This window comes from Helianthus annuus, chromosome 15 (assembly GCF_002127325.2).
Source record: "Helianthus annuus cultivar XRQ/B chromosome 15, HanXRQr2.0-SUNRISE, whole genome shotgun sequence".
In the NCBI taxonomy this organism is placed as follows: domain Eukaryota; kingdom Viridiplantae; phylum Streptophyta; class Magnoliopsida; order Asterales; family Asteraceae; genus Helianthus; species Helianthus annuus.
This window is the reverse complement of record NC_035447.2, coordinates 169,363,458-169,388,022: the sequence shown is the minus strand read 5'-3', so window position 1 is coordinate 169,388,022 and position 24,565 is coordinate 169,363,458. Positions and strand designations below refer to the sequence as shown.

Here is a 24,565-nt window from a genome sequence, read left to right as displayed (position 1 = left end):
AGCTCTTCTCTTGCGCGGGATTCCTCTTCCCTTGCGCGAGATTCTTTTATGCAACGTTCGATAGTTTTAATGTGTTCTAATATCCTATTGGTCACTTCGGTGAGATTGAAAGAATCTGGATCCTCAAAGCTTGAATCCGGTTGTTCGATCCTTGGTTCCTCATAGTACTCATATGAAGTAGATGGTTCACACCATTGTTCTTCATTGTAAGTATATGATGGATAAGGGTCGAAACTTTGTTCTTCATAGTACTCATATGAGGTGGGTTGTTCACGCCATGGTTCCTCATAATAAGAGTATGAAGGTGGTGGCTCATATGTTGAATCTTCAAAGCATGAGTATGAAGGCTCATACCTTGGTTCATCAAAATATGAGTATGAGGGAGGAGGTTCATACCTTTGGTCTTCATAGGATGTGTATGAAGTTGATGGCTCGTACCTGGGCTCCTCATAGTAGTTGTATGAATTGGATGGTTGATATGAAGTATTATATTGAACCGAGCGTGTGTTACGACAACTAGTACAATAATTACCCCTATAATCATCCTCATCATAGGTGTAGTTGTAACCTCTTGAGTATTGATCCATAAGAATCACTCAACAGACCACAACTGAGTCTCGGGACCAGAAAACAAAAGATAAAGACGGAAACAGAAGCCGGACACGGCCCCGTGTTGAGTGGACACGGCCCCGTGTTCAGGGACTGTATCTGGGCGTTTTAATTAGATTTACTGGTCACGTTGAGCACGGGGGCGTGTTCAGCGAGCACGGCCCCGTGTTCAGACTCTGTATCTGGGTATCTACTCTAAAAATATGCAGCACGGGGGCGTGTTCAGCGAGCACGACCCCGTGTTCAGGCTACTGTAAATGCAAAACTAAACTAAAATGCAGAAAAATGCGCGCGTTTTAAAAAGGTTTTGAAAAACTGATTAGGCCGTTGATTTTAAGCTTTCTTAAAATCCTTGTGTCCCCGGCAGCGGCGCCAAAAACTTGATGTGCGTGAAGTGTGTTATATTTTTGATGAGTATTTAAGCCCCTTTTTACACTTTTAGCCAAGTTTTAAATTTATAAAACACGATATTCACTAACACTAAACACACATATGGGCAAGTGCACCCATCGTGGACGTAGTATAGTGTTGGTAAGATACCGAGGTCATCCAAGGACACAAGAGCTTTTAATACCGGTTTATCCTCAACGTCTAATCAAATCAAAAAGTGAGAAAAATGTTTTAAACTAAGAAAAATAAAAACTAACTAAATGCTGAAAATAAAAATAAAAATAAAAACAGATATACAAGATGAATCACTTGGATCCGACACGTGTATTAGTATAACCTTTGATTATTTTCGCACTTTTGCACTTGTTTAAGAGATTATCTTAGTTATTGTAGTAGGCCCCTCTTTTGAAGGCGACGTTACCCTCAACCCAGTAGTTTGAGTCAGCAAGGATACAATCCTAAAGGGTCGGATTATTGAAAGATAATGAATTAAGTTATTAATGCAAATTATGGTAGGCCCCGCTTTTGGCGGTGACGTTACCCTCGGCTAAGTAGTCTGAGTTAGCAGGGATACAGTCCTAAATAACCGGGTTATAGTATTAATAGTAGTTAACTTATGAGGGGGTCAAAGAGTTTGGATCCCCGCCATCCAATACCTATGGGCATTGAAGGAGATCCTACTAAATTTGACCCAGGTCCCAAGCAGGACCTCTAAACGCTGAACAAGGGCAAGACCCTTACCAAACCGTTCCCTTAACCCCCGACCAGGTAGCCAACATACCTCCATATAGACCGTGGAGATATGAATGGTGAAAATCTTTTATTTTATATAGACAGTAAAATAATGCCAAGACACCACGGACAAACGATAAGGAAAGATCACCTTCAACATAAGTAACTAGTTATTAAAGTCATTAATACAAAACCAAATAAAAAGTGCAAAAGATTAAAAATAAAAAGTATTATACTAAACACTTGTCTTCACCAAGTGATGTAAGAGACTTAGGCAAACATGGCCTTGATTGTCAAGAACTCTTACGATCAATCTTGGATCCCGAGACGACTCACACACTCTACGATGGACAATGGATGATGGTGGTGGATGATGGTGTTATGGTGGTGGTGGGTGGTGGATGAGGTGTGAGAGAGGTGGTGTGCCAAGGGATGAGAGAGAATGAAGCCAAGCTCCTCTATTTATAGGCTGAACAGAAGGCTGGACACGCCCCCGTGCTCGCTGGACACGGCCCCGTGCCCGCCTGACACTCTCTCTCCTCATTAATTGTAATTCGCAATTACAATTAATGCGCCTGCTGTACTTTCACCACGCCCCCGTGCCCGCTGGACACGGCCCCGTGGTGGGCAATGGAAGCTTCTACTGGTTTGTCTTTTCTGCTGCTTCCTGGGCACGCCCCCGTGTTCGCTGGACACGGGGCGTGTTCAGACTCTGTTTCTTCCCCTTTGCCTTGGGAGGTGCTGTTGAGGGTCCGGGCAGTCCACTTTTGTTCCTTTTCTTGTATTTTATGGTAGAATTAGTTGTCTTTTTGCTTCTTTTGTGATTTTGAGCTTATTTCATCCTGAAAATACAAAAGGAAGACAAAAACACTCTTTTTCCAACATTAGTACTTAAAAAGGGTTAGTTTTATGCCTTAATTGATGTGATTTATATGTTGCATTTTACACACATCAAACTGCTTGTAGGTGCACCCTGCACATTCATTACACATACGATTGGTATTAGCATTCTTGCTAAGGAAATCCATTCAGGTCATGGTATGTCTTAATGACTTAGGGTTACCATGAGGTGGATTGTTGTTGTTGCCAGTGTTGCCAGAGTTGCTTCCACTCATCCCTCCTTGAGAGGCAGCATATTGAGCAATGGCAGCAGCAATGACTTGCTGTAGTTCGTCCTGAGTGGTAGGCATTTGCTGTTGCTGACGTCTTGGCGGCATCTTCTAAAGATGTGTACGTCGGTCAGGCCATAGTAAAGCGTACGTATATAGTAATAGTAATAGCGCCTAACATCTCATGTTATCAATATATCACAAATACTAATCACACAACATCCCATGTCATAAGAATATAAATAAGCAATCAAGCGAATCAAATATGATGAGAATACTGCGATTTCTATATATCGAGACCACGTAGTAAGTGTATCAGTACATCACTGTGTCATACAATCATCAATCAACTAGGGGCTACATCACCCCTGTCCAAAAACTATATTAAGTCAGTGTCGAATACATCAAATATATGTCAACAAAAGTCAGAATCATCATGTAGTCTCCAAAAATGCTGTGCAGTCAACAATCGCTGTCTTCTCACCAACGTCTACCTAAACAGTACTGATGAGCTCTATACAGATGGCGGTGGAGGAGGGGGAAAGTGAGTGTAAAACAGACGACGTAACTGGAGCCAGTCCTCCTCCATGGCTCTCTGAGTACGGATAAAAGAAGCGACCTGCTGCTCTAAAGCAAAGAGGCGTGCAGCATAATCTGGGGGTACAGGTCGAAATGGCTGCAAAGGAGAGTGTGTCTGACCATGGCACGAACATGGTGGCAGCTGAGCTCTCTCAAGCTCCTGGATACGCTGCGTGTGTGACTCATGCTGAAAAACAAAAGACATCAAAACATCCTCTATAGTGTGTCCCACATGGAATGGATGGTAAGGATCAGTAGGTGGCATGACAGGCGGTGACGGCCAAAGGAATGGCGTACTGGTGGGATCAAAAGGTGCCACATGAAAAGGAGAGACAGGGGGTACAACAGGTGGAAACTGTGGCATAACAGGAACAGATGTCGGGATATGCCCAAAGGGATGGGCCGACGAACCCTCTCCAGGTCTCGCTGGAAGTACAAACTGAGGAACCTGAAAAGAGAAATCAACATGTCGTGTATCAGTGTGGTGTGGGGGAATAGGTGGCACATCCTCATCAGCAGGAATCCATCCGTGCTGTGCGTGCTCGTCCGGTGGATCCATGTGTGCCGCGAACAGTGCATGCTCGGGCTCTAGTGGAACGGGATCAGGTGGGGGAGCAACAATAGGGTGAACGGGTGCAATGTGATCGACAGGATGGTCAACAGGTATATCAGCAACAGGTGGGGGAACAACAGGATCGACAGCAATAACATGATCACCCTCCAGATGATCATCGACAGGCGGGTCAGCTAGAACAGGCTCAACAGGGATGCCAGCATGTACGGGGTCATGCTCAGGCATAGGGTCTAGAGCAGCTGCCTGCTCAGGAGCAAGGCAGGCTCAGGGTCATCAAAAGCCATCTCGAAATCGAACTCGGGGTCAATAGGGTCAACTGGGTCAGCTGGATCCTCCATGGGCTGATCCATCGGTATGAACTCTATATCATGATCCGGGTCGAATCCCGGAGGAAAGATGGCATCAGAATCCTCTATGTCATCATGGTCAAACGCAAAGCTGGGAATAGGAGCAACAGAGGATGCCTGGTCGGGATCCGAATCGTGTGCAAAGTGCTGTGCGCTCACCTCGTGAGAAGGTGCGGATGCCACAGACTCAAAGGAGTCTGGGACCGGAGAATGCGCAGGCGAATCCTCGGCGGGAGCATCAGCGATCATCAGAAGATCGCCAGCAGGAAGTAGGGCCGCGTCCTGGATCTCATCCTCGAGAAGATCATCATCCTCTATGGGCTCATCGTCATACAGGTCAATATCGCCGTCAGCCTCGGCGTCAAGAAGTAAGTCATACGCAGGATAAACGGCTAAGGGTATAGGAGCCGGAATCTCTACTAACGGTAGGTACTCAGCGGGAGGGCCATCTGCAGGCTCATCAACACCCTCAGGTAGTGCGAAGGGATGAAAATCGTCCTCGTCAGTGCTGGTGTAGTCAGAAGTGTGCACCTCGTGCTCTGAGGATGGGAGGTCATCAGATACTACAGGTATAGGTCCGGTGGTGTCCGAATCGCATACGCATAAACATGTCGCATGGCACCGGCGATTCATGATGTCAGTAACATAAACACAATTATGCACAAATAATCAGTCATACAATCAAGTAATCACATAAGTCACCAAGTAAGAAATCACATAATCCTCCTAGTCCCACTAGCCTCCCAGTCTCCTAGACTGACATTCCTAGTCCCACTAGCCAAATTCTTCCCAGTCTCTAAGACTGCTCTATCATCCACCTCGACCTCCTAGATCGAGCCTCGGCCTCCATGACCGAGCCTCAGCCTTCATGACTGAGCCTCAGCCTTCATGACTGAGCCTACTCTTCCTAGTCTCACTAGCCATCTACCTCGATCTCTAAGATCGAGCCTCGGCCTCCAAGACCGAGCCTCAGCCTCCAAGACTGAGCCTAAAACAATAAACATCTACCTCGATCTCTAAGATCGAGCCTCGGCCTCCAAGACCAAGCCTCAGCCTCCAAGGCTGAGCCTAAAAATAATAAAATGTGCTCAACATGTGTTTATAAAAAGGTTTTGGATCTGGACTTAAGTGGTATGCAGTAAAAATGTTTTCGTGAGAGCCCTAGTGATCATAGTCTAGACTCGAGAAAGAATCCTAGTTCGCTATGATCAGAGCTCTGATACCAAGCTGTCACACCCTGGCTTTGCGGAAGCGTGGTTAATTTGGTGTGACTTCTTAATACCATAGCTTAATCATAACAAAGCTATATGAATTAAAAACATGCAAGATCATCCATTAAGTTTTAAAAACCCAAATACAATACCATTGTCTTGACGGGAAAACACCCTAATAACCATGACATTGTTCAACAAACAAACAAAACATAAATATGGTTTAAAGACTGTGCTTGTCCAGGAAAGAGTCACATTCCCTAAACCCCGGATGACCTCGGAAACTAGTGCAGCGGGAAAACGTGCCATACCGTGCCAGATCTTTTAATTCCCTGAAATACATGTAAGTTGAAAAATCAACAATAATGTTGAGCGAGTTCATGCGAAAGTGAGTAAATAAACCTTTGTATTTATCAAAATCCTGGTATGTAGCAAATAAGGAAAAAGAGATCACCAATGGTTTGCAAGGCCATTGATACGTGTGAAGTGCAAGTAGGAAGACTCAACCCTTGCGATTTTGCGTCGGGGCACAAAGTCACCCCAAGGTCCGTTACGCTGGACCTGGGGTTGGGCTCGCTACACCCAGATAGATCTACCGCTTACGTCCCTCGGTCCTACAATGAGGATTAATGGCCTCCAGTTCCCGCCTACCCACTCACATGATCTAAGTAGTAACCCTCCTTACGCTAACCATACCATGTAAAAGTACTCGTAATCATAGTAACATGTATTTCACCCCCGCAGTTTAGAAAACTGAAAACAGTTAAGAGAAAAGGGGGACATGAACTCACAGTCGGTGCGTCTCTACCAAGTACTCCAAATCAGGCAGCTGTGCAACGACCTACATGTGCTAATTCTATTAGACGGACGGCCGTGCCTTAGCTTTATAGTTTAAGTTTTTGGGAAATAGTTAGACAACTATTCCGTGTTTACTTTTCGTATATACTTGGTAGTTAATCTCCTTCCCAAGGATGGGGGATTTAATACATGTGCGTTTAAATTATATCCTTAAGTCTCACTTAATATATTTTTATTTCTAATTCCAAAATATAAATATTTTTCTCAAAAATATTATATTTTCCTTTCACATAATTTTTCCCAAAAATAATACGTTGATAATATACGCATTCGTAAATATTTCCGCATAATGCGTAAGTTACGTTTTATTATTCGAGTGGTAATAGTAATTACCGGTGTAACTCATATGTTTATTGTGTAAGCGTTCGTATTATTTTGGATCTGTTAACGTTCGAAAATATTATTTTTACTCTAAAAATAATATTTATGTATTTTTCACAAAATAATCATAAACAGTGTGGTGAAAATATATTTACCGAATATATATTTATCACGTTTAGTTTTTGTGGAAATCCCACCTCCGATATTTGTAAATAAAGTCGTGACGAAATATATTTTGAGAACATGTCAAAAATAATTTCTAACACTTATAGTGAAAATATTTCTAAGTGTTAGGTTTTTAGAAAAATTTCGCCAGAGTTTCCTTTGTAACTGGAGGTGGCCACGCTTTCAAGCGTATCATTTTCTTTTACAAATCAATTCAACAATTTTCTTATTCAATCAAAACAACGTCCAACACGACAAACTAGTTAATAAATATGTGAATCGCATAAATCACATGAACTTGTAGTTTTTCCAAAACTATGATGTAAATCCCATTATATTTAGTGGATCTTTATATAAGGCAATCCGATCTTTTAAAAACCTCGTTTTTAAAGTAAATCCATCTTTACAACTTCTCGTCATCTTTTACAAGGTTTGTTATTTTGTCGAACCTTTCATTTCACAAGTGTCTACACACTTGTGGTTTATAAAAATCATACTTGTTAGTGTAAGATCCGTCTTTTAGAAAACATGATTTTCTTGACACTTGGTCATTTGAAAATACCACTTGCAGATACGTAGATCCGCTAGTTTCAAACACTATTTTACAAGTAAAAATACTTTTACACAAGTTCATGTTTCTCGTGTGGTAGAGTTTCACCTTTTAACCCTTGTCTCATTCAAAACAAGCTTATGTCAAGATCCATGATCTTAACCAAATCGGGTTAAATGGTGATCCGAGCTACCACAACGTAGATCGGGTCTAAGTAACCAAAAATTTCAGTTACTACAACTTTTACACCACTTATGTGCTATTAACCAACAATATTCATGTTTTTAGTAGACTTTTGTGCTTCAAATGGTAAGTTTCCGCATTTTAACCATTACATAACTTATTAACCACTTTAGAATAGTTCGAGAGAGTGTTTTAAGTATTATACCTCTAGCTCAAGGCTAGGGAAGAATCTATGCGAAAAAGAGGTGGATAAAAGCTAGGTGGAGAGGTCCTTCGCCTTCCGTTTGCTCCAAGATTCCTAATGCGTGACCCGTAACACTTGTATAACCTTGGAATGTGGAGATCAAGAGCCGAAAATGGATGGATGGGGAGAGGGGGGTTCGGCCGTGAGCTTGGGAGCAAGAGGGAGAGAGTTGTTGTGACAACCCTCACTAAACCAGGTATCCGTACGACTTAATTAACTATTAATTGCTGCTTAATTACTGTGCTTAAACTGAGATTACTGATGAACTGCTACTTGACTATTGATACTTGTACATATCTACATCATACTTTGATTTCCGTCACTACATTATTTACTTACTGAACTTTAGTGACAAACGTGATGCACAAAAGCACAGTAGCATTTGAACGGATAACCTATTGAACATGCTGATAAAGCCAGCATCAGGCAGACACTGCCTTTAAAGGCCTGTATGAGCCAGAAATATTTTACTACACCCAGAGTGTGTGTAGGGATACAAGGGTCGTAGAACTATGTCTCTAGGAATAAGATACAGAAATTGGATGTGCCTAAAACGTACTCTAAGCACGAAACACAGCACTTTTATTAACATACTAGCTTTTAGCTAACTAATAAAGTGCCAAAACATGAGGAAATATTCCTGACATTTTGCAGAATAAGATGTGTCACTAAGAATATTATTTACGACGCTTAAAGGATTTCTTAAGCACTTTAACGGATTACTATCCGACCGAACAACCGGACTATACCCGGAACATAAAAATATTGCCAGAAATATTATTGGCCTTTTTCTGAGCCAGTTAGGGTCCCTGATTTCCCTAACACCCGCTTTATAACACATCATACAACTAACGGAGTTAACCCCTAAAGTTAACCTACTTAATGTAACTAAGTCCTAACTACACAATTGAAAACGAACTGGATACCCCCCCCCCCCCCATTAGAGAATCAGCCAACTAAGGGGAACATGAGAGTACGAAAGTTGGATTATTTTATTTGTATGTTTAATATCTAGGGGACACGAAATCCATTGGACGAAGAACTTGATCTTTTGCCTATAAATACTCCACTAAACACATGAGTCTTACACTTCACCACTCACCAAAAATCTCTCTCTCTCCCCTCCCATCTATTCTCGGCCGAACCCCCTTAGGGTCACCACCATCATTTTCGGCTCTTGTTCTTCCATTCCAAGCACATACAAGTGTTAGGGATCTCGCATAAAGAGTCTTGGAGCAAGCGGAAGTGGAAGGACCTCGTTACTTAGCTTTTATCCACCGCATTTTCGCCTAGATTCTTCCCTAGCCCCGAGCTAGAGGTATAATGTTTAAAACTCACTCTCGAACGTATCTAAAGTGGTTAATATGATTTTGAACGGTTAAAATGCGGAAACCCATCTTTTGAATCTATAAAGTTTACTAAAACTTGAATTTTGTTGGTTAAAAGCTCATAACATGTGTAAAAGTTGTAGTATTTGAATATGTTGATTATTGAGGCCCGATCTACGTTGTGGTGGCTCTTATCATCGTTTAACCCGACTTTGTTAAGATCATAGATCTTGACATAAGCTTGTTTCGGTCGGTACGAGGGTTAAAAGGGTGAAACTCCACCACACGAGAAACATGAACTTGTGTAAAAGTATTTTGACTTGTAAAATAGTATTTAAAACTAGCGGATCTACGCATGTACAAGTGGTATATTCGTAGAACCAAGTGTCGAGAAAATCATGTTTTATAAAAATCGGGTGACATACTAACAAAGGTGATTTTACAAACCACAAGTGTATAAACACTTGTGAAATAAGAAGTTTCGACAAAATAACAATCTTTGAGAAAGATGACGGGAAGTTGTAAAGGATGATTTATTCTAAAAACGGGGTTTTTACAAGATTAAAACTATTTCACACATAGATCCACTAAATATAAGGAGATCTACACTATAGTTTTCGGAAAAACTACAAGTTCATGTAATAATGCGATTTACATACTAATCAATTAGTTTGATGTGTCGGAAATTGTTTGATTGAATCAAGAAATTGTTGAAGTGATTTTGTAAAAGAAAATGATACGCTTGAAAGCGTGGCCACCTCCAGTTACAGGGGAAACTCTGGCGAAATTTTTCTAAAATCTAACACTTAGAGTTATTTACAAGTGTTAAACTATTTTTGAGATGTTTTCAAAATATATTTCGCCATGACTTTATTTATTAAATAATCGGAGGTGGGATTTTTCACAAAACTAAACGTGGTAAATATTTATTCGATAAATATATCTTTCACCACACAGTTTATGATTATTTTGTGAAAATATATAAATATTATTTTTAGAGTAAAAATAATATTTACAAACGTTGACGAACCCAAAATAATACAAACGCTTACACGACAAACGTATAAGTTACAACGGTAATTACTATTACCACTTAATCGTTAAAACGTAACTTACGCTTTATACGGAAATACTCACGAACGCTTATTTTGTTAATGTATTATTTTGGAAGGTATTAAGTGAAGAGAAAACATAATATTTTTGAGAAAAATATTTATATTTTGGAATGAGGAGTAAAAATATATTAAGTGGGACTTAATGAGATGATACAATTACACATGTATTAAATCCCCCATCCTTGGGAAGGAAATTAAATTACCAAGTATATACAAGGAACGGTTGTCTAACTGTATCCCCGAAAATGTAAACTATAAAGCTAAGGCACGGCCATCCGTCTAATAGAATTAGCACATGTAGGTCGTTGCACAGCTATCGGATATTTGGAGTACTTGGTATAGCGACGCACTGACTGTGAGTTCATGTCCCCCTTTTCTCTTAACTGTTTTCAGTTTTCTAAACTGCGGGGGTGAAATACATGTTACTATGATTACGAATATTTCTTACATGGTATGGTCAGCTAAGGAAGGAACTGTTAGGTTATGTGATTTGGGTAGGTGAAACCTTAAGAACATTAGTCCTCGTAGAACGATCGAGGGATACAGACGATAGGCCTATTTGAGTATAACAAACACCACCCATGTGCCCGCAGGTTGGACCATGTGGTGACCTTGTCTTAACACCACCCATGCGCCCGCAGGTTGGACCATGTGGTGACCTTGTCGTAACACCACCCATGCGCCCGCAGGTTGGACCATGTGGAGACCTTGTCCTATCCCCTCCCATGCGCCCGCAGGTTGGACCATGTGGTTACACATTAACTGATATGTTTCCTTATTTGCTTTCATACCAGAGTTTACAAAATATTCACACTTACAATGATTAAAGGTTTATTCGTGCGCACATACTAAACGCATGAACTCGCTCAACATTATTGTTGATTTTTCAACTTACATGTATTTCAGGGAATTAAAGGATCTGGCACGGTATGGCACGTTTTCCCGCTGCACTAGTTTCCGAGGTCATCCGGGGTTTAGGGAATGTGACTCTTTCCTGGACAAGTCACAGTCCTTAAACTGTGTTTATGTTTTGTTTGTTTGTTGAACATGACTATGGTTGTTAGGGTGTATTCCCGTTAAAACAATGATATTGTATTTGGTTTTCAAAACTTAATGGATGATCTTGCATGTTTTTAATTCATATAGCTTTGTTATGATTAAGCTAAGATGTTAAGAAGTCACACCAAATTAACCACGCTTCCGCAAAGCCAGGGTGTGACAGTTGTGAAGTGTGTTGTGTGATGATAATGTTCATGAGTGATTAAGCTTAATCTTATAGGCAATTTGGATAGTATTAACCAATGGTCACCATGTCTCCTTGATACTAAGCATAAGAGATTAAACAAATCAAGTTAGTACAAGGTGTGTCCCCCCTAGTTTGGGGCCGGTTAGGATGGGGGGGGGGTCTTGGTCCAATTCCAACAAGTTAGTTAGATATTAGTTAGGTTAAACCAAGTTAGTTTAGTGATTAACTCGGTTAGTGGTGTGTTGTGCTTTAATGCGGGTGTTAGGGTGTTCAGGGGCCCTAACTGGCTCAGAAAAAGATCAATATTGTTACTGTCAATATTTTTATGTTCCGGGTATAGTCCGGTTGTTCGGTTGGATAGTAATCCGTTAAAGCGCTTAATAAAGCTTTTAAGTGTCGTTAATAACATTTTTAGTGACACAACTTATTCCCCAAAGTGTCAGGAATATTTTCCCCATGTTTTGGTACTTTATTAGCCAGTTAGAAGCTGAATGGTAAACTAAAGTGCTGTGTTTTGTGCTCAGTGTATGTTTTTGGCACATCCAGTCATCGTAACTTATTCCTAGAGACGCAGTTCTACAACCCTTGTATCCCTACACTCACTATGGGTGTAGTAAAATATTTCTGGCTCATACAGGCCTTAGAGGCAGTATTTGCCTGATGCTGGCTTTGTCAGCATGTTCACTAGGTTATCCGTTCATAGTGCTACTGTGCTTTTGTGCATCATGTTTGTCACTAGAGTTCAGTATGTAAATAATGTAGTGACAGTAAATAAGGTATGATGCAGATATGTACAAGTATCAACAGTCAGGTAGCAGTTCATCAATAATTTCAAGTAAGCACAGTAATTAAGCAACAATTAATTATTAATTAAATCGTACGGATACCTGGTTTAGTGAGGGTTGTCACAGTAGTTTTCACTCTGTGAGGACTCAAGAAATCACAAAGCATCTCCGATTGTAGCCCACACCGTAGATCTGAAAGGTGCCGCTAGGTGTGACGGGTCATTGCAGGTGGTTAGGTTGTGACGGGTGGTTGTAGGTGCCGCCGGCGGTGGGGATGGTGGAGGTGCGGTGAGGATGGTGGTGGTGCGGTGGGGATGGTTGTGGTGCAGTAGGAGTGGAGAAGATGATGGTCTGGTGTGAAGAAGCTGGTCTGAAGAAGAAGATGATGGTATTTAATGTATTATAATAATTGTATAATAATTCTAAATGACCAAAATGTCCCTGCACAAAAAGACAAAATAGGCATGTTGGAACAGTAAAAAATGAGGGTTTTTGAATTTTGGATTAAAATGGCAATAAAAGTGAAACCACTGGGACCCAGATTTAAAAAGTTTAAGATTTGGACTAAAATGGCAAAACTGCCCAAACCACAGGGACCAAAATGGCAGTTTACTCTTTAAGAAAAAAAAGAGAAAAAGTAGTGATTTTTAGTGTAATCTAACGAAGTAAACCAATGTGAATGCTTTCACAAATGATTTTCTACTCTATCTCTATAATTACACTAAAATCACTATATTTTCTCTCTTTTTTCTAATTAAAAAATATTTTTTATAGTTTTATCACTACATTTTCTTTTTTATCCACTCACAACTACTTTCAAAAATATTAAAAAATTATTAAAGATGAACAATATCCCTCCAAATTTACTTATGAGAATGCACTAATATTTTCCACTCACAACCACTCTATAAAATATAGAAAATGCACTAACATAAATATTGATTATGGATTGTGAATGCTCTAAATGTTGTAATATGAGGAGAAAGTCCCAAATGATCATAGATTTCACTTCACTGCGTCAAAATTTGGATATGGCCACAAAAAACTGTGACCAAATGTAAAGTCATCGTAGACATCATACGATCATATTGATGTTAAGTGGTCGTAGCTACTTGAATGTTTGACTTGTGTGAGTAAAGGGTATCAATGTTTTTTTACTGGAATCAAGCAATCAGTTCATTAAAAGTGACTAAAGAGTAGCAACAATCACATGAATTTCTTATTAATATGAACATTTCTATTATATAGTCACAAATAAAAGTAACAAAGTTTGTTTTAGCCATATTAATAATATAATAATACTTTGGCAAAATGGTTGTTGTAATAAAGCATTTTATCCCAATAAGCATGGCTATAAACTATTTCTAGACACACAATAAATTTGCAATTTTAAAGTGGCTATTGTTTAACCTTTGGTCACCATATGGTTTTTGCCCATAACATTTGCAACTATTCTGTCACACAAACAAAATAACAAGTAACAATGGTGTGACCACTACTTGTTATGTAAAGCCACATGAAAATTTGTAATGTTTGATATGCCTGTTATCTTATCTTTGGTCACACATCATATTTTGGAGTCGTGACAATTGCTATTATTTCGACAAAAAAAGTAACGACAATGTAGCTAATGTTTATGTAAAGTCACATGAAATTATGTGCTTTTACGTGTGGCTATTGTTTTACCTCTAGTCATATCTATCTTTTTAATACATGATATTTACTATCATTCCGTCACACATTCCAAAAACTAAGTACGATGGTGTGGCTAATGTTTATGTAAAGACATATGAAATGTTGTGATCTTATGTGTGAATATTGTCTAAACTTTGGTCACATATATATTTTTTCTCCATGAAATTTGCTATCATTCCGGTTAAAATAAGATATGGAGTGAGATAACGGGGCTCTTCAATTTAGAGAGTGCGATGGCCAAGTAAAAGCAAGTCGTCGTTAAAAAAATGGTTAATGATGTCTTCTACATTAAAGCAGTAAAAAAGCAAGAAAATATAAAAATTTCTAAAGTATGAAAATAATAACTAAGCATTGCATAGATACCAAGGAAGTAGCTAGCAACATGCATGCATGCATGCACGTACATAAGACAAAAACATAATATATTGGTGCAACCATCGTGAGATTGTGTTCCCTTTTGTTCCTAACCTATGTCTTCATGTTACTTCATACAAGTCATCAACCTATAATCATATTTTTTTTTTTTGAACGGCGATTGACTCCAACAGACGAGAGGATCACACCCACATTGCATGGGTCCCTAGTCCCCCTCGGGCGAGGCATCCGAGGTTGACCATAGGCGCTCCACGAGAAAATTTCCAGCCGACAGCCACTTGACTGCCGTTGCAGCCTCCGCACTCGAGAGCCGGAGTAACCGCACCTATAATCATATAATACATACTAATTTATGACCATATAATTTCAATTATTTTAATAATACTTGCTCTTAAAAAGGTAATCATACGAACATGTTTCAACATGTCAAGTGATGTTCACAATATTATAATAATGACATATAATTTTGATATAAAAAGTGATCAAAAGAACATGTACCAACATGTTAACCATAGATCACGGCTATTTAAGCGACCTCTTAGTTATTAGATGGGCCATTCACTAGATCCCCAAAATCTTTGTTTGTATCCAAGAATATTATTATTTGAGGTGAAAGGTATCTTACTTAGGGCGCCCTTTATTTTTATTTTTTTTTGTTTGATAAAAGCAAGTAATTTGAATGACACGATTATACGTTATTATTTGTTATGATTAGTATTCACTAATTCAAATTTTAAAGTTCGACAAGGTTTGTACAATAGTCATTGCTTCTTTCAAAACATTATCGATGATTAATTACTGGAATGAAAATGAACGTACATTAAATTTGAAACCGAAACAATAGTCAATGTTGAAAAGAGCACCCACAATGATGAACAACAAACCACTAACGTCTTCGTCTTCTCTCTCCATATTTTTCTATCGAAGTAGAGTGCGCACCTGAAGTCGTCGGCCTCTCTCCCTCAGACGGAGCTGACAAATGAAACGACGAGCTTCTAGCATGGCAAATGAATGCAACCACCAACTCGTGGTTGGATGATGGTAGGTGAACTCGTTTCGGCGAGAAATGATGTCCGGCGAAAAGGAGTTGGGGGACTTGGGGGAGCTTGCTGGAGAAGAAAGGCGGTGGGCCCATATTTAATAGTAAGGCTAGTTTATTTATTTCACACCTAATTAACTGAGAAAACTAATTTCCATCCACTTTAGGGACTATCCTAGCAACAACTTGTCAGACCATAGAGAACAAGAGTGTGATTTTACAAAGTTGGAGATACAAAGGTGAAATATAGGTAAACCATAGGGACTATTCAAGCATTTTACTCTTTTTCGAATGAGACAATTAGTGAGCTCATGTCGGCTTTAATTCACCTCGAAAATTTATAAAAGTCAGTTGATTTGGCAAGAGTTCTCAACATGCTATTTTTGAATGAGTTACAAGCTATGAGTTATCTGAACAACCCTAGTTTCATTACCTACTTTCTTTTTGAACGGCAAAGCATTACTCACTATTGTTGTTACCATTATCACTGCTACTACTCCTGCTTCTGGTGATGCTTACGAATTTTGTTCCTACCTGTAACGTTTGACCTCTTTTATCACAAATATTATCCGTTTTCCCCTTAGGGTTGTCCATCTAAGAACTCACAAATTTGTTTTTGGTTGCCCAGATGGAGACTTCCTAAAGGTTACCCATCGTGGTACTACTCCCTTCTGAGCACGCTTAATTGTGGAGTTTTCATATGCTTCAATGTCAATGCGCCCAAAATGCGTTGATGATTTAAAAAGCAGGGCACTCTTTATGAGCCAAGAATCTCTCCTGGTCACGCCCGATTAGGAATTTGCTTAGGTGTTACATTGGTCCAGTTAATATTCTATATATCATTACACTACCGTTGCTGCTAGTCCTATTACTACTTGTGCTACATTGATACTATTACTACGACTTAGGGGTGTGAAAAAAACGAAAAACCCAAAAATCACGAGTTCTAACCCTAAATCGCTTAACAACAGATAATCTTTATCAGCTTCAAAATTGTTAACAAGAGATCCTTGAATCTAACTTGTTTGCACACTATGTTCTTCAACAAAATAGAAAGTAGATAGCTGACAAATTAAGTTATAAAATTGTTCAATTTTAATAAATAAGTAGAAAACTTATAACACTGCAATTTCTATTTCAACCTTAATAAGTTCGGCTTTTTCGGTTTTTAACCAAAACCAATACGAATTGAACACGGTTCAGTAGGACATTTGCGAATTCAGGTCGGTTAGTGACACAAAAAAAAAAAAAAAATCCAGATCCTAATGAACCGATTCCCCCAACTCGACGAACACCCTTACTTACTAATAGTGGTGCTATGGCTACTACCCCTACTACTTGTGCTACGACTTTAAGTTGAGAAAAAAAATTAAAAATAAAATATTCATTACTATAGGTTTCTATAAAGATGTGGTACTTCTGTTTATACGATATTTGGGGAGGGGGTGGTCACTAGTGATAGAATTCTATCACTCACAATATCCAATCAAATCATGTCATGTCATCACCCAATATTCTATCACTAGTGATAGAAATGTAGTGGGGGTGATCACTAGTGATACAATTCCATCACTCCCAATTTTTTTTAATTTTTAATTTAAATTAGAAATTAAACACTAAATTATAAATTTCACTAATTTTTTTAATTTTTTATTTTAAATTAGAAATTAACAATAAAACACTAAAATTATAAATTTCATTAAATTTAAAACATACTACTTCAATTTAACATACTAGAAATCATGAAACATACAATTTAAAAAAAAAAACCTACTCCTCGTCCAAATCATGAAACTCCAAACCTAGAGAACCTACTAGTTCGATTAAATCGTATCTCAACCGAAAGTGAGTTTCTTCATTACGCAATTCTAGATGGATATTTTGTGGAACTTGAACTTGTGTAGGAGGATCCGGCACCCAATCCGGGGGTATTGCACGTCCGTCTTCTTTGATCATCATATTGTGCAATATGATACATGCATACACTATGCTATGTATTGATTTCTTGTTCGTCGCACGAACCGGTCGGTGTAGTATACCCCATCTACCCTTTAAAACACCAAATGCCCTCTCAACATCTTTTCTTGCCGATTCTTGCAATTTTTTGAACACGATTTCTTTATGCTCGACAGGAAATGAGGGAGCTTTCACAAAAACAGAACAAGACGGGTAGATACCATCCACAAGAAATAAGCCTCGTCTGTAATGTCGACCGTTAACATAGAAAGGAGAGGAAGGTGCGGTACCATCCGTTACGGATTGAAACAACGGCGACGTGTGCAACACATTGATGTCGTTGTTTGAACCTGGAACACCGAAATATGAATGCCAAAATAATCGTTCATCAACACTTCGTTGGCACGTATACGATCACGGTCGACCATCTTCTTCTTTGGGCGGGACGACTCGGCATCAAGTTCGTTATACACCGACACAAAATATTTTAGCGTCTCGTTGTCGGAAGACGACTCGGTATCGGTATCGCTATCGCTAGACATCGGAAACGTCGAATCCATAGGGAATTCCATTTGAGAAAGATATAAATTGTGCGAAATGGGTTTAAAATGGTTTAAAGATGTAGATTGGTGTGTGTAAAATGGTTTAAAATGGAGATATAAATAGATAAATGGTTTAAAGGTTTTTTTTATTGAATATTACCGTTTAATAACGGTCAAAAATCAAGAACGGTCGAATTTTTCAAACTTTTCAACGCGTGAAGGACTCAACGCGTTACAAAAATAACGCGTGAACAACATGGAGGCGGCGGAGTGCGTGATGCCATCACGCGTGGCCGGGCGTCCATTACGGACCGCCCCGCCTGCTCTTAGGAAAGTGTGTGTCTTAACTTTCTCTAAGAAACTGATAATTGAAGATTTTTCCATTGTGGTGGATGGAGTGCCCTATGATAATTGAAGATTTTTCTATTGAAGATATTTCTATTGAAGATTTGGTGTTTCTTTTTATGAGTCTAATGCCATACATTTCAATGAGTTTACTTCTAGTGGCAACTTACTGACTTCCTAAATTGTGGGTAAGGCTAGTAACTTGGAATCCATGCCTACTATTGAAGAGATTAAGCAAGCTGTGTGTGCGTGTGGTAGTGATGAGTCACTTGGTCTCGACAGGTTTTCCTTTGGATTTGTAAAAAAAATATTGGAAATTGTTGCGACCCGCTACGTATGGATTTGTCTTTGAGTTCTTCACGACTAGTAAAATTCCTAAGGGCATGTGTAGTCATAAAGCCCTCAAAGGGGCGTTATGCGCCATTTGGCATGCCACATCATCCCGGGGCTTTATGGGGCTTTATGTAATTTGAGGCCGTAGTCATAAAGCCCCTGTGTAATCATTACTCTTTTTTCATTTTTTATTTTTTAATTCATTTTGTAAGTTTTTTAAAAATAAAATTCATTTCATTAAATAAAAAAAAGTACAATAAAATAAAAAAAAAACATGAAACTAGAAAAAAAACATTAAACTAGCATAAAAAAAAATTACACAATCAAAGATTATATTTTTTTTCAATCCGCTCCTTTTGAGCCAACGCCATTTTCAAAGCTTTTCCCGTTAAGTGGTCATGCGGTTTGGAGTAGAAGTCAAAGTCGTGAGCCCATTGTCGATCCCGCATAATCTCCGTAACTTTTTCGTTCTCCTCCAAACGTTTGTTACCGAGTTCGTGTATGTCTTGAAGCCGCTTGTTTATCTCCGAAAATGCGTGACTCATATCCGTTCCCATAGACATCGACGAGGACTCGGGTTTTTTCGCCCGGCTTTTTCTTCCGGGCGGTCTTGGTAGCTCCTCCACCGGCTCGTCATCCGGAATATCCTCGTCCAAGCCGATGTTTCGAGCGTCGGAGGTTGGCGTTTCGGGTTCACCGGACTCGTTTGTTTTGGACCTCTTTGATGGCCGTGTATTTCCCGAACGACCACTAGGAGTAGTTACGACGGCCCATTTGGGGCTATGGCGAAGGATTTGCCAACACTTCATATACGGGAAATGGCCATTAGCCTCCGTATACTCGACCAATGCCTCTTGCGTAATGTCTTCATCGCTACTTCCACTTTTCCATCCGGAATACAAGCGTTGGTACACGGTTTGAAAGTTTGTGCACCTCTTGTTTATATCGGTCCACTTCCCCGATATAGAGTCCGGTAGGCGGTATTCTCCCCTACCCATGAGCTCGAAAAAGAGTTCTCGTATTCGGTTCCAAAATACGGTTTTACTTTGATTGTTTGCTACACACAAAACAATATTAAATGTTAGCTCAAAATATAAAAAATAAAATCTGGAAATAATAAAAAACAGAAAAAAAAAATAAAAAACAGAAAGTAATTAAAAACAGAAAATAAAACTGGAAATAATAAAAAACAGAAAAAAAAAACATAAAATAATAAACATAAAATAATAAAACAGAAAATAAATAACAGAAAATTATAAAACAGAAAATAAAAAAAAACTGAAAATAAAAAAAACAGAAAAAAAATTTAAAAACAGAAAATAAATAACCGAAAATAAAAAAAAAACAGAAAAAAAAATATAAAAACAGAAAAAAAAATATAAAAACAGAAAAAAAAAATAAACATACCTATGACCGGGTCCTCCGAAACATCGATGAAAGCGCGGGTTAACGCATACTCCTCTTCGGGCTCCCACGTTTGCACATTTTTTTTCGTTCGGGTGTTGGTTTCAACTTTCTTTTTATGTGCCCGTTTTGCTTTTCCTTTTCCTTTTTGCGTCTCCGGTTGCGTATCCGGTACCTCGGGTTGCGTCTCCGGAACAACATCGGGTTCGTGTAGTGGGGAGCCGAACGCTTGAGCCGACCCAAACGCTTGAGACGACCCCATCCCATCCATGTTTTGACTTGGGTTCCACCCGTAGAGATTAGGGTCCCATGATAGCGGTTGGTTCAAAAGATTCATGAACCCGGGACTTTGTTGATTGTAGTCGAGAAAACCGGAGCCGAAAGGATTGGGTCTAGTGGGAACCGGTGCCACGGGACGAGTAGGATTGCCACTAGATCGCGGAGGAATGAAGCCCCGGTTGAATGGATTCATTGTATAAAATATGAAGAATTGTAAAAAAATTTGGGAGAGATGAGAGTTTGAATGTGTGTGGTAAAAAAATAAAGAGAAGAGATTGATTTTAAAGGAAAGTTGAAAAATAAATTGAATTTTTTTTTTTTTAATGAAATTGACCGTTACAACGGTCAAAAAAATTCAAAACAATTTCCATAACGCCGCTAAGATCTTCGCGCTGGCCAAAAAAATTCGAACATGGCGCCGGGGGGGGCGGTGTTCGCGGCGCTATACAGGCGCTATAGCCCCTTCTGGCGCCCCACTACGTATTGCCTAATAGGTGTCATTATTCTTTTATTACTCTCATCCCGAAGGTGGAAAGTCCTCTGTTGATTTCAGACTTCCGGCCTCTCAAGTGTTATTGATGGTCTTGGCATCGACTACCTAGAGGTCGTATTGAGTTTCATCATCAAAACGAGTTGGTTGACCTCTTCATTAGTCTCCCGGCTTCATCCGATCTAGATAAACGGGTGTGGCCGTTTGATGGTGACTCTGAATTCATGGTTAAACTCTTAAGGAAACACATGGATCGAAGCACGTTACTAGGTTGTCCATATCAAACAAAATGGAATACTCTAGTTCGATTATTTACTTTTCTTATATAAAACAGAAACCGTAATTTGCTTGGGACGAGTAGCTGAAAAACGTTCAAGCCCTCCTTACAGGACATTTATAATTTGATTCGCTTCCGCTGTTGAAAAAAACTTGATAGCCGAGATCATCTATGATAGAGATCGCATACGTATTAGTATATTGTAATAGTGTAAGGGGGTATTAGTGTAATTACTTTTCTATAAATAAGGCATTAGTCATTAGTGAAGGATAGGAAGAGAATTAGTTAGTGATTAGGCTCATTGCCTTGTGCATGAGAAGGGCTTAGCCCTGGACCACTTCGGTGGATATTATCCTGTATTGTCTTCTTCTTCTTCTATCAAAATAGTTACAGCTTTGTTTTCATCGTTTCTTTTAGATTCAATCTCTATCAATCTAGAACCGTCAAAATTCACCCAAAGTGTAGGGAGTTTACCCCTGTTTGACAATCATGATACGATTGAAGAACTCCTGATCTCCCCCCGATTATATTTTTCAGCCACATGAACCCATAAAGCCTGATATCCTTCTTGATCCGCGTCACATTGATCTGTTTCGCATTAAACACTGCCTCGTTTCGGTGTTTCCAGATCACCCAAAGTGTAGTTTGGGTAACCAGGTAGACCACCTTCTTCCACATGCGAAATGTCTAAATGCTGAATATGATTTATTTATGTAAGTACAAGAAAGAATAGTTGTAGAGTCCATTATGAAACGAATAAGCTCGTATCATGCTAGACTTGATGTGAGGGTGAGGGTGGGGGTGGTGGACGCGATTGTGTATCCACAATGCCATGCTACTGATTCTCAAGACCTATACAAGATATCGAGTTATCTTGTGGGCATCGTGTACGTTCGGACCTTTAGATAACCTAAGATAGGGAGAGAAGGTGGTCCGTAAGTGATGATACGTCTTTCTAACGGGTCTTAAACCATATGAACTCTAAATTACGCAATGACCGGAAATCCAAGAATTTGGACAATATTATGTTGATCAGCACTTTCACTTGCGGCGCCCATCCCTTCACCACAATCCATCCATAATCGCTTTAATCGGCTTCGGTTCCAGCAAATCAAAAGTGTTTACAATAACCCCATTTGCTTTAGGCAAGTAATTCGCGAGTTTAAGGAAGTCCGAATAATCCGTGGAGTTTCTATCAAGAACAATAGTTGACATATCCAACGAAGGTATGGGAGGCATCCCCGGCGAATACACGAGCCCGTTCATATCCCTAAAACTCCCCGGGTAATCGCGATCAAGAACCGGGAAGTAAAGGATCTCCACAAGGCAACATGCACCTGAGGTAATAAAGTAGTAAACCGCAATGTTGAGGTTTGCGGCTGCCATCATGGCAGATGTACAAAACAAATCAATAATCAACGCGGTAGGAGAAAGCGATCGAAGTGCATTGTCCACATTGCGGACGCTGCGGCCTATTAGATCGAATCTTATGGCTTCGGAGATCCGGTAAGCTTTGAAGTCAAGCAGTATTAGATCGAATATGTCATTCAATGTATAAAGATGTCGAGAAGTGTAGACCAAACCGTTCAACAAGGATTATATCGTTTTGAATCATGCCTGCCACGTTGGTTGGGAACCTCCCAACACGAATCGGTTTGGCCGTTAGAACCGATATTTTAACTTATTTTCTTTTTCAAAGCCATTAGCTTTGTATAAAATTTTGAAAACAATATAAGCATAACTGCATATTTCAAAGGTAAAATAAAATAATAAAGGTAAAAGCATCGCCTTAATTACACGATCGGTTTCAAGTTCCATACCATGAACCAGACCATTAAACCCGGTTTTCCAGACCTCAAACCGGCCGGTTTTCAGTAATACCTAAATATTAACATCTCTTTTCCACAGACTTTTACAACTTTACTGCTACCAAGTTAGCGACTGCAAGTGTTTTGATGCCATTAACGGCAGTAGTGATACAATTTTTGAAGATTTTTGGTTTCCTATAGCGTAAAATTATTATTCAACTTATACAAACCCATGGCACGGAATAGTGTTTCCCTGCCATTGGTCGAAATGGGCGGCCGGGATTCCCCTATTTGACCAACCAGTTTATTATTTTATATCCACTTTAAAATTACGGTTTCGTACTCAGTTTAAAATTACGCTTTTCTCCCCACTTAAAAGTATAATAACCCTTTTGTCAGCAGGGCAAATTATGATTTTGCCCTTGGTTCAAAAATTACAATTTTACCCACAACTTATTATTTTATACCCGTTTTAAAAATATGGTTTTGCCTCCAGTTTAAAATTACGTCTTCGCCCCTAGTTCAAAATAAAATTATGCTTTTGCCCCCAGCTTAAAATTACGATTTTCCCCTCGGTTCAAAATTATGATTTCACCCTCATTTTAAAATTACTTTTTTTGTCCATAGCTAAACATAAAATTATGGTTTTCCCCTACCTCAAAATTACAATTTTACCATCAGTTTAAAATTATGATTTTCCCCCAGTTTAAAATAAAAATATGACTTTAAACCCAGCTAAACCGAAAATACGATTTCGCCCTCGGTAACAAAATTACGCTTTTACCCTCAGACAAAATTACATTTTCGCCCTAATTCAAAATAAAATTTTGTCCCCCCCCCCCTCGACTCAAAATTACGATTTTACACCAGTTTATTATTTTATACCGACTTTAAAATTACGGTTTTGTCCCCAGTTTAAAATTACGTATTTGCCCCCCGTTCAAAATAAAATTAAGCTTTTCCCCCGGCCATGGTTGCAAAAGTCGCTAGGCGTTCTCTAGTCGGTCGTCTGGGGAGTTGAGAGTACTCGGCCTAGGTGGAGAGTACTCGGGGAGTACTCGGACGTGTTAAATTATAAAGAAACTAGTTTTTGGAAACAAAATATATGTTAAATAACATAAATTTACTAATATCTATTAAAAATTACGTGAAAATGATATTCGTTCTTTAATATGATATGCATAGAAATTATGTTTTATTAATTTTTAAGTCAAACTCGGTCCGAGTTGACCTACTAGATAAAATTTTGATCGAGGTTGACCACGTTTGACCGATTCCGAGTACTTAGTCGGAGTGAAAGAAAGTCGCCTCGGCAGCCTACCTTGTAGCGACTACTCGGGGAGTACTCGGCCTTGTAAACCTTGTTTTACAACCATGCCCCCGGCTAAAATTTACGATTTTCCCCTTGGTTAAAAATTACGATATCACCCTCAATTCAAAATTACATTTTTTGTCCCCATTGCAAAATATAAATATGGTTTTCCCCTAGCTAAAAATTAGGATTTTACCCTCAGAAAAAAAAAATTGATTTTTCTCCCAAGTAAAAATCGTGTCAAGGAGCTGTCTAACCCGCTTGTTACTTTTTCTTTCTAGCAAAATTATAGTACAGTTTTTTTAATTAGTTGAGAATTATTCGGCCATCTTGAGAATTATTCGGCCATCGCCCCGTAACACGG

The 24,565-nt window shown here is 39.2% G+C and overlaps 1 protein-coding gene across 1 annotated transcript; it reads right to left on the bottom strand.

The window, feature by feature from the left end:
• Window positions 1-18,912: 18,912 nt before the first annotated feature.
• On the bottom strand, window positions 18,913-20,577 carry LOC110912821 (glutathione S-transferase T3-like). The gene is made up of 2 exons (XM_022157641.2): window positions 20,039-20,577; window positions 18,913-19,688 (listed from the first exon to the last, which is right to left on the bottom strand). The coding sequence occupies exons 1-2, from the start codon at window positions 20,505-20,507 to the stop codon at window positions 18,955-18,957; spliced, it is 1,203 nt and encodes a 400-aa protein (XP_022013333.1). The 5' UTR covers window positions 20,508-20,577; the 3' UTR covers window positions 18,913-18,954.
• Between the last annotated feature and the right edge of the window lie 3,988 nt (window positions 20,578-24,565).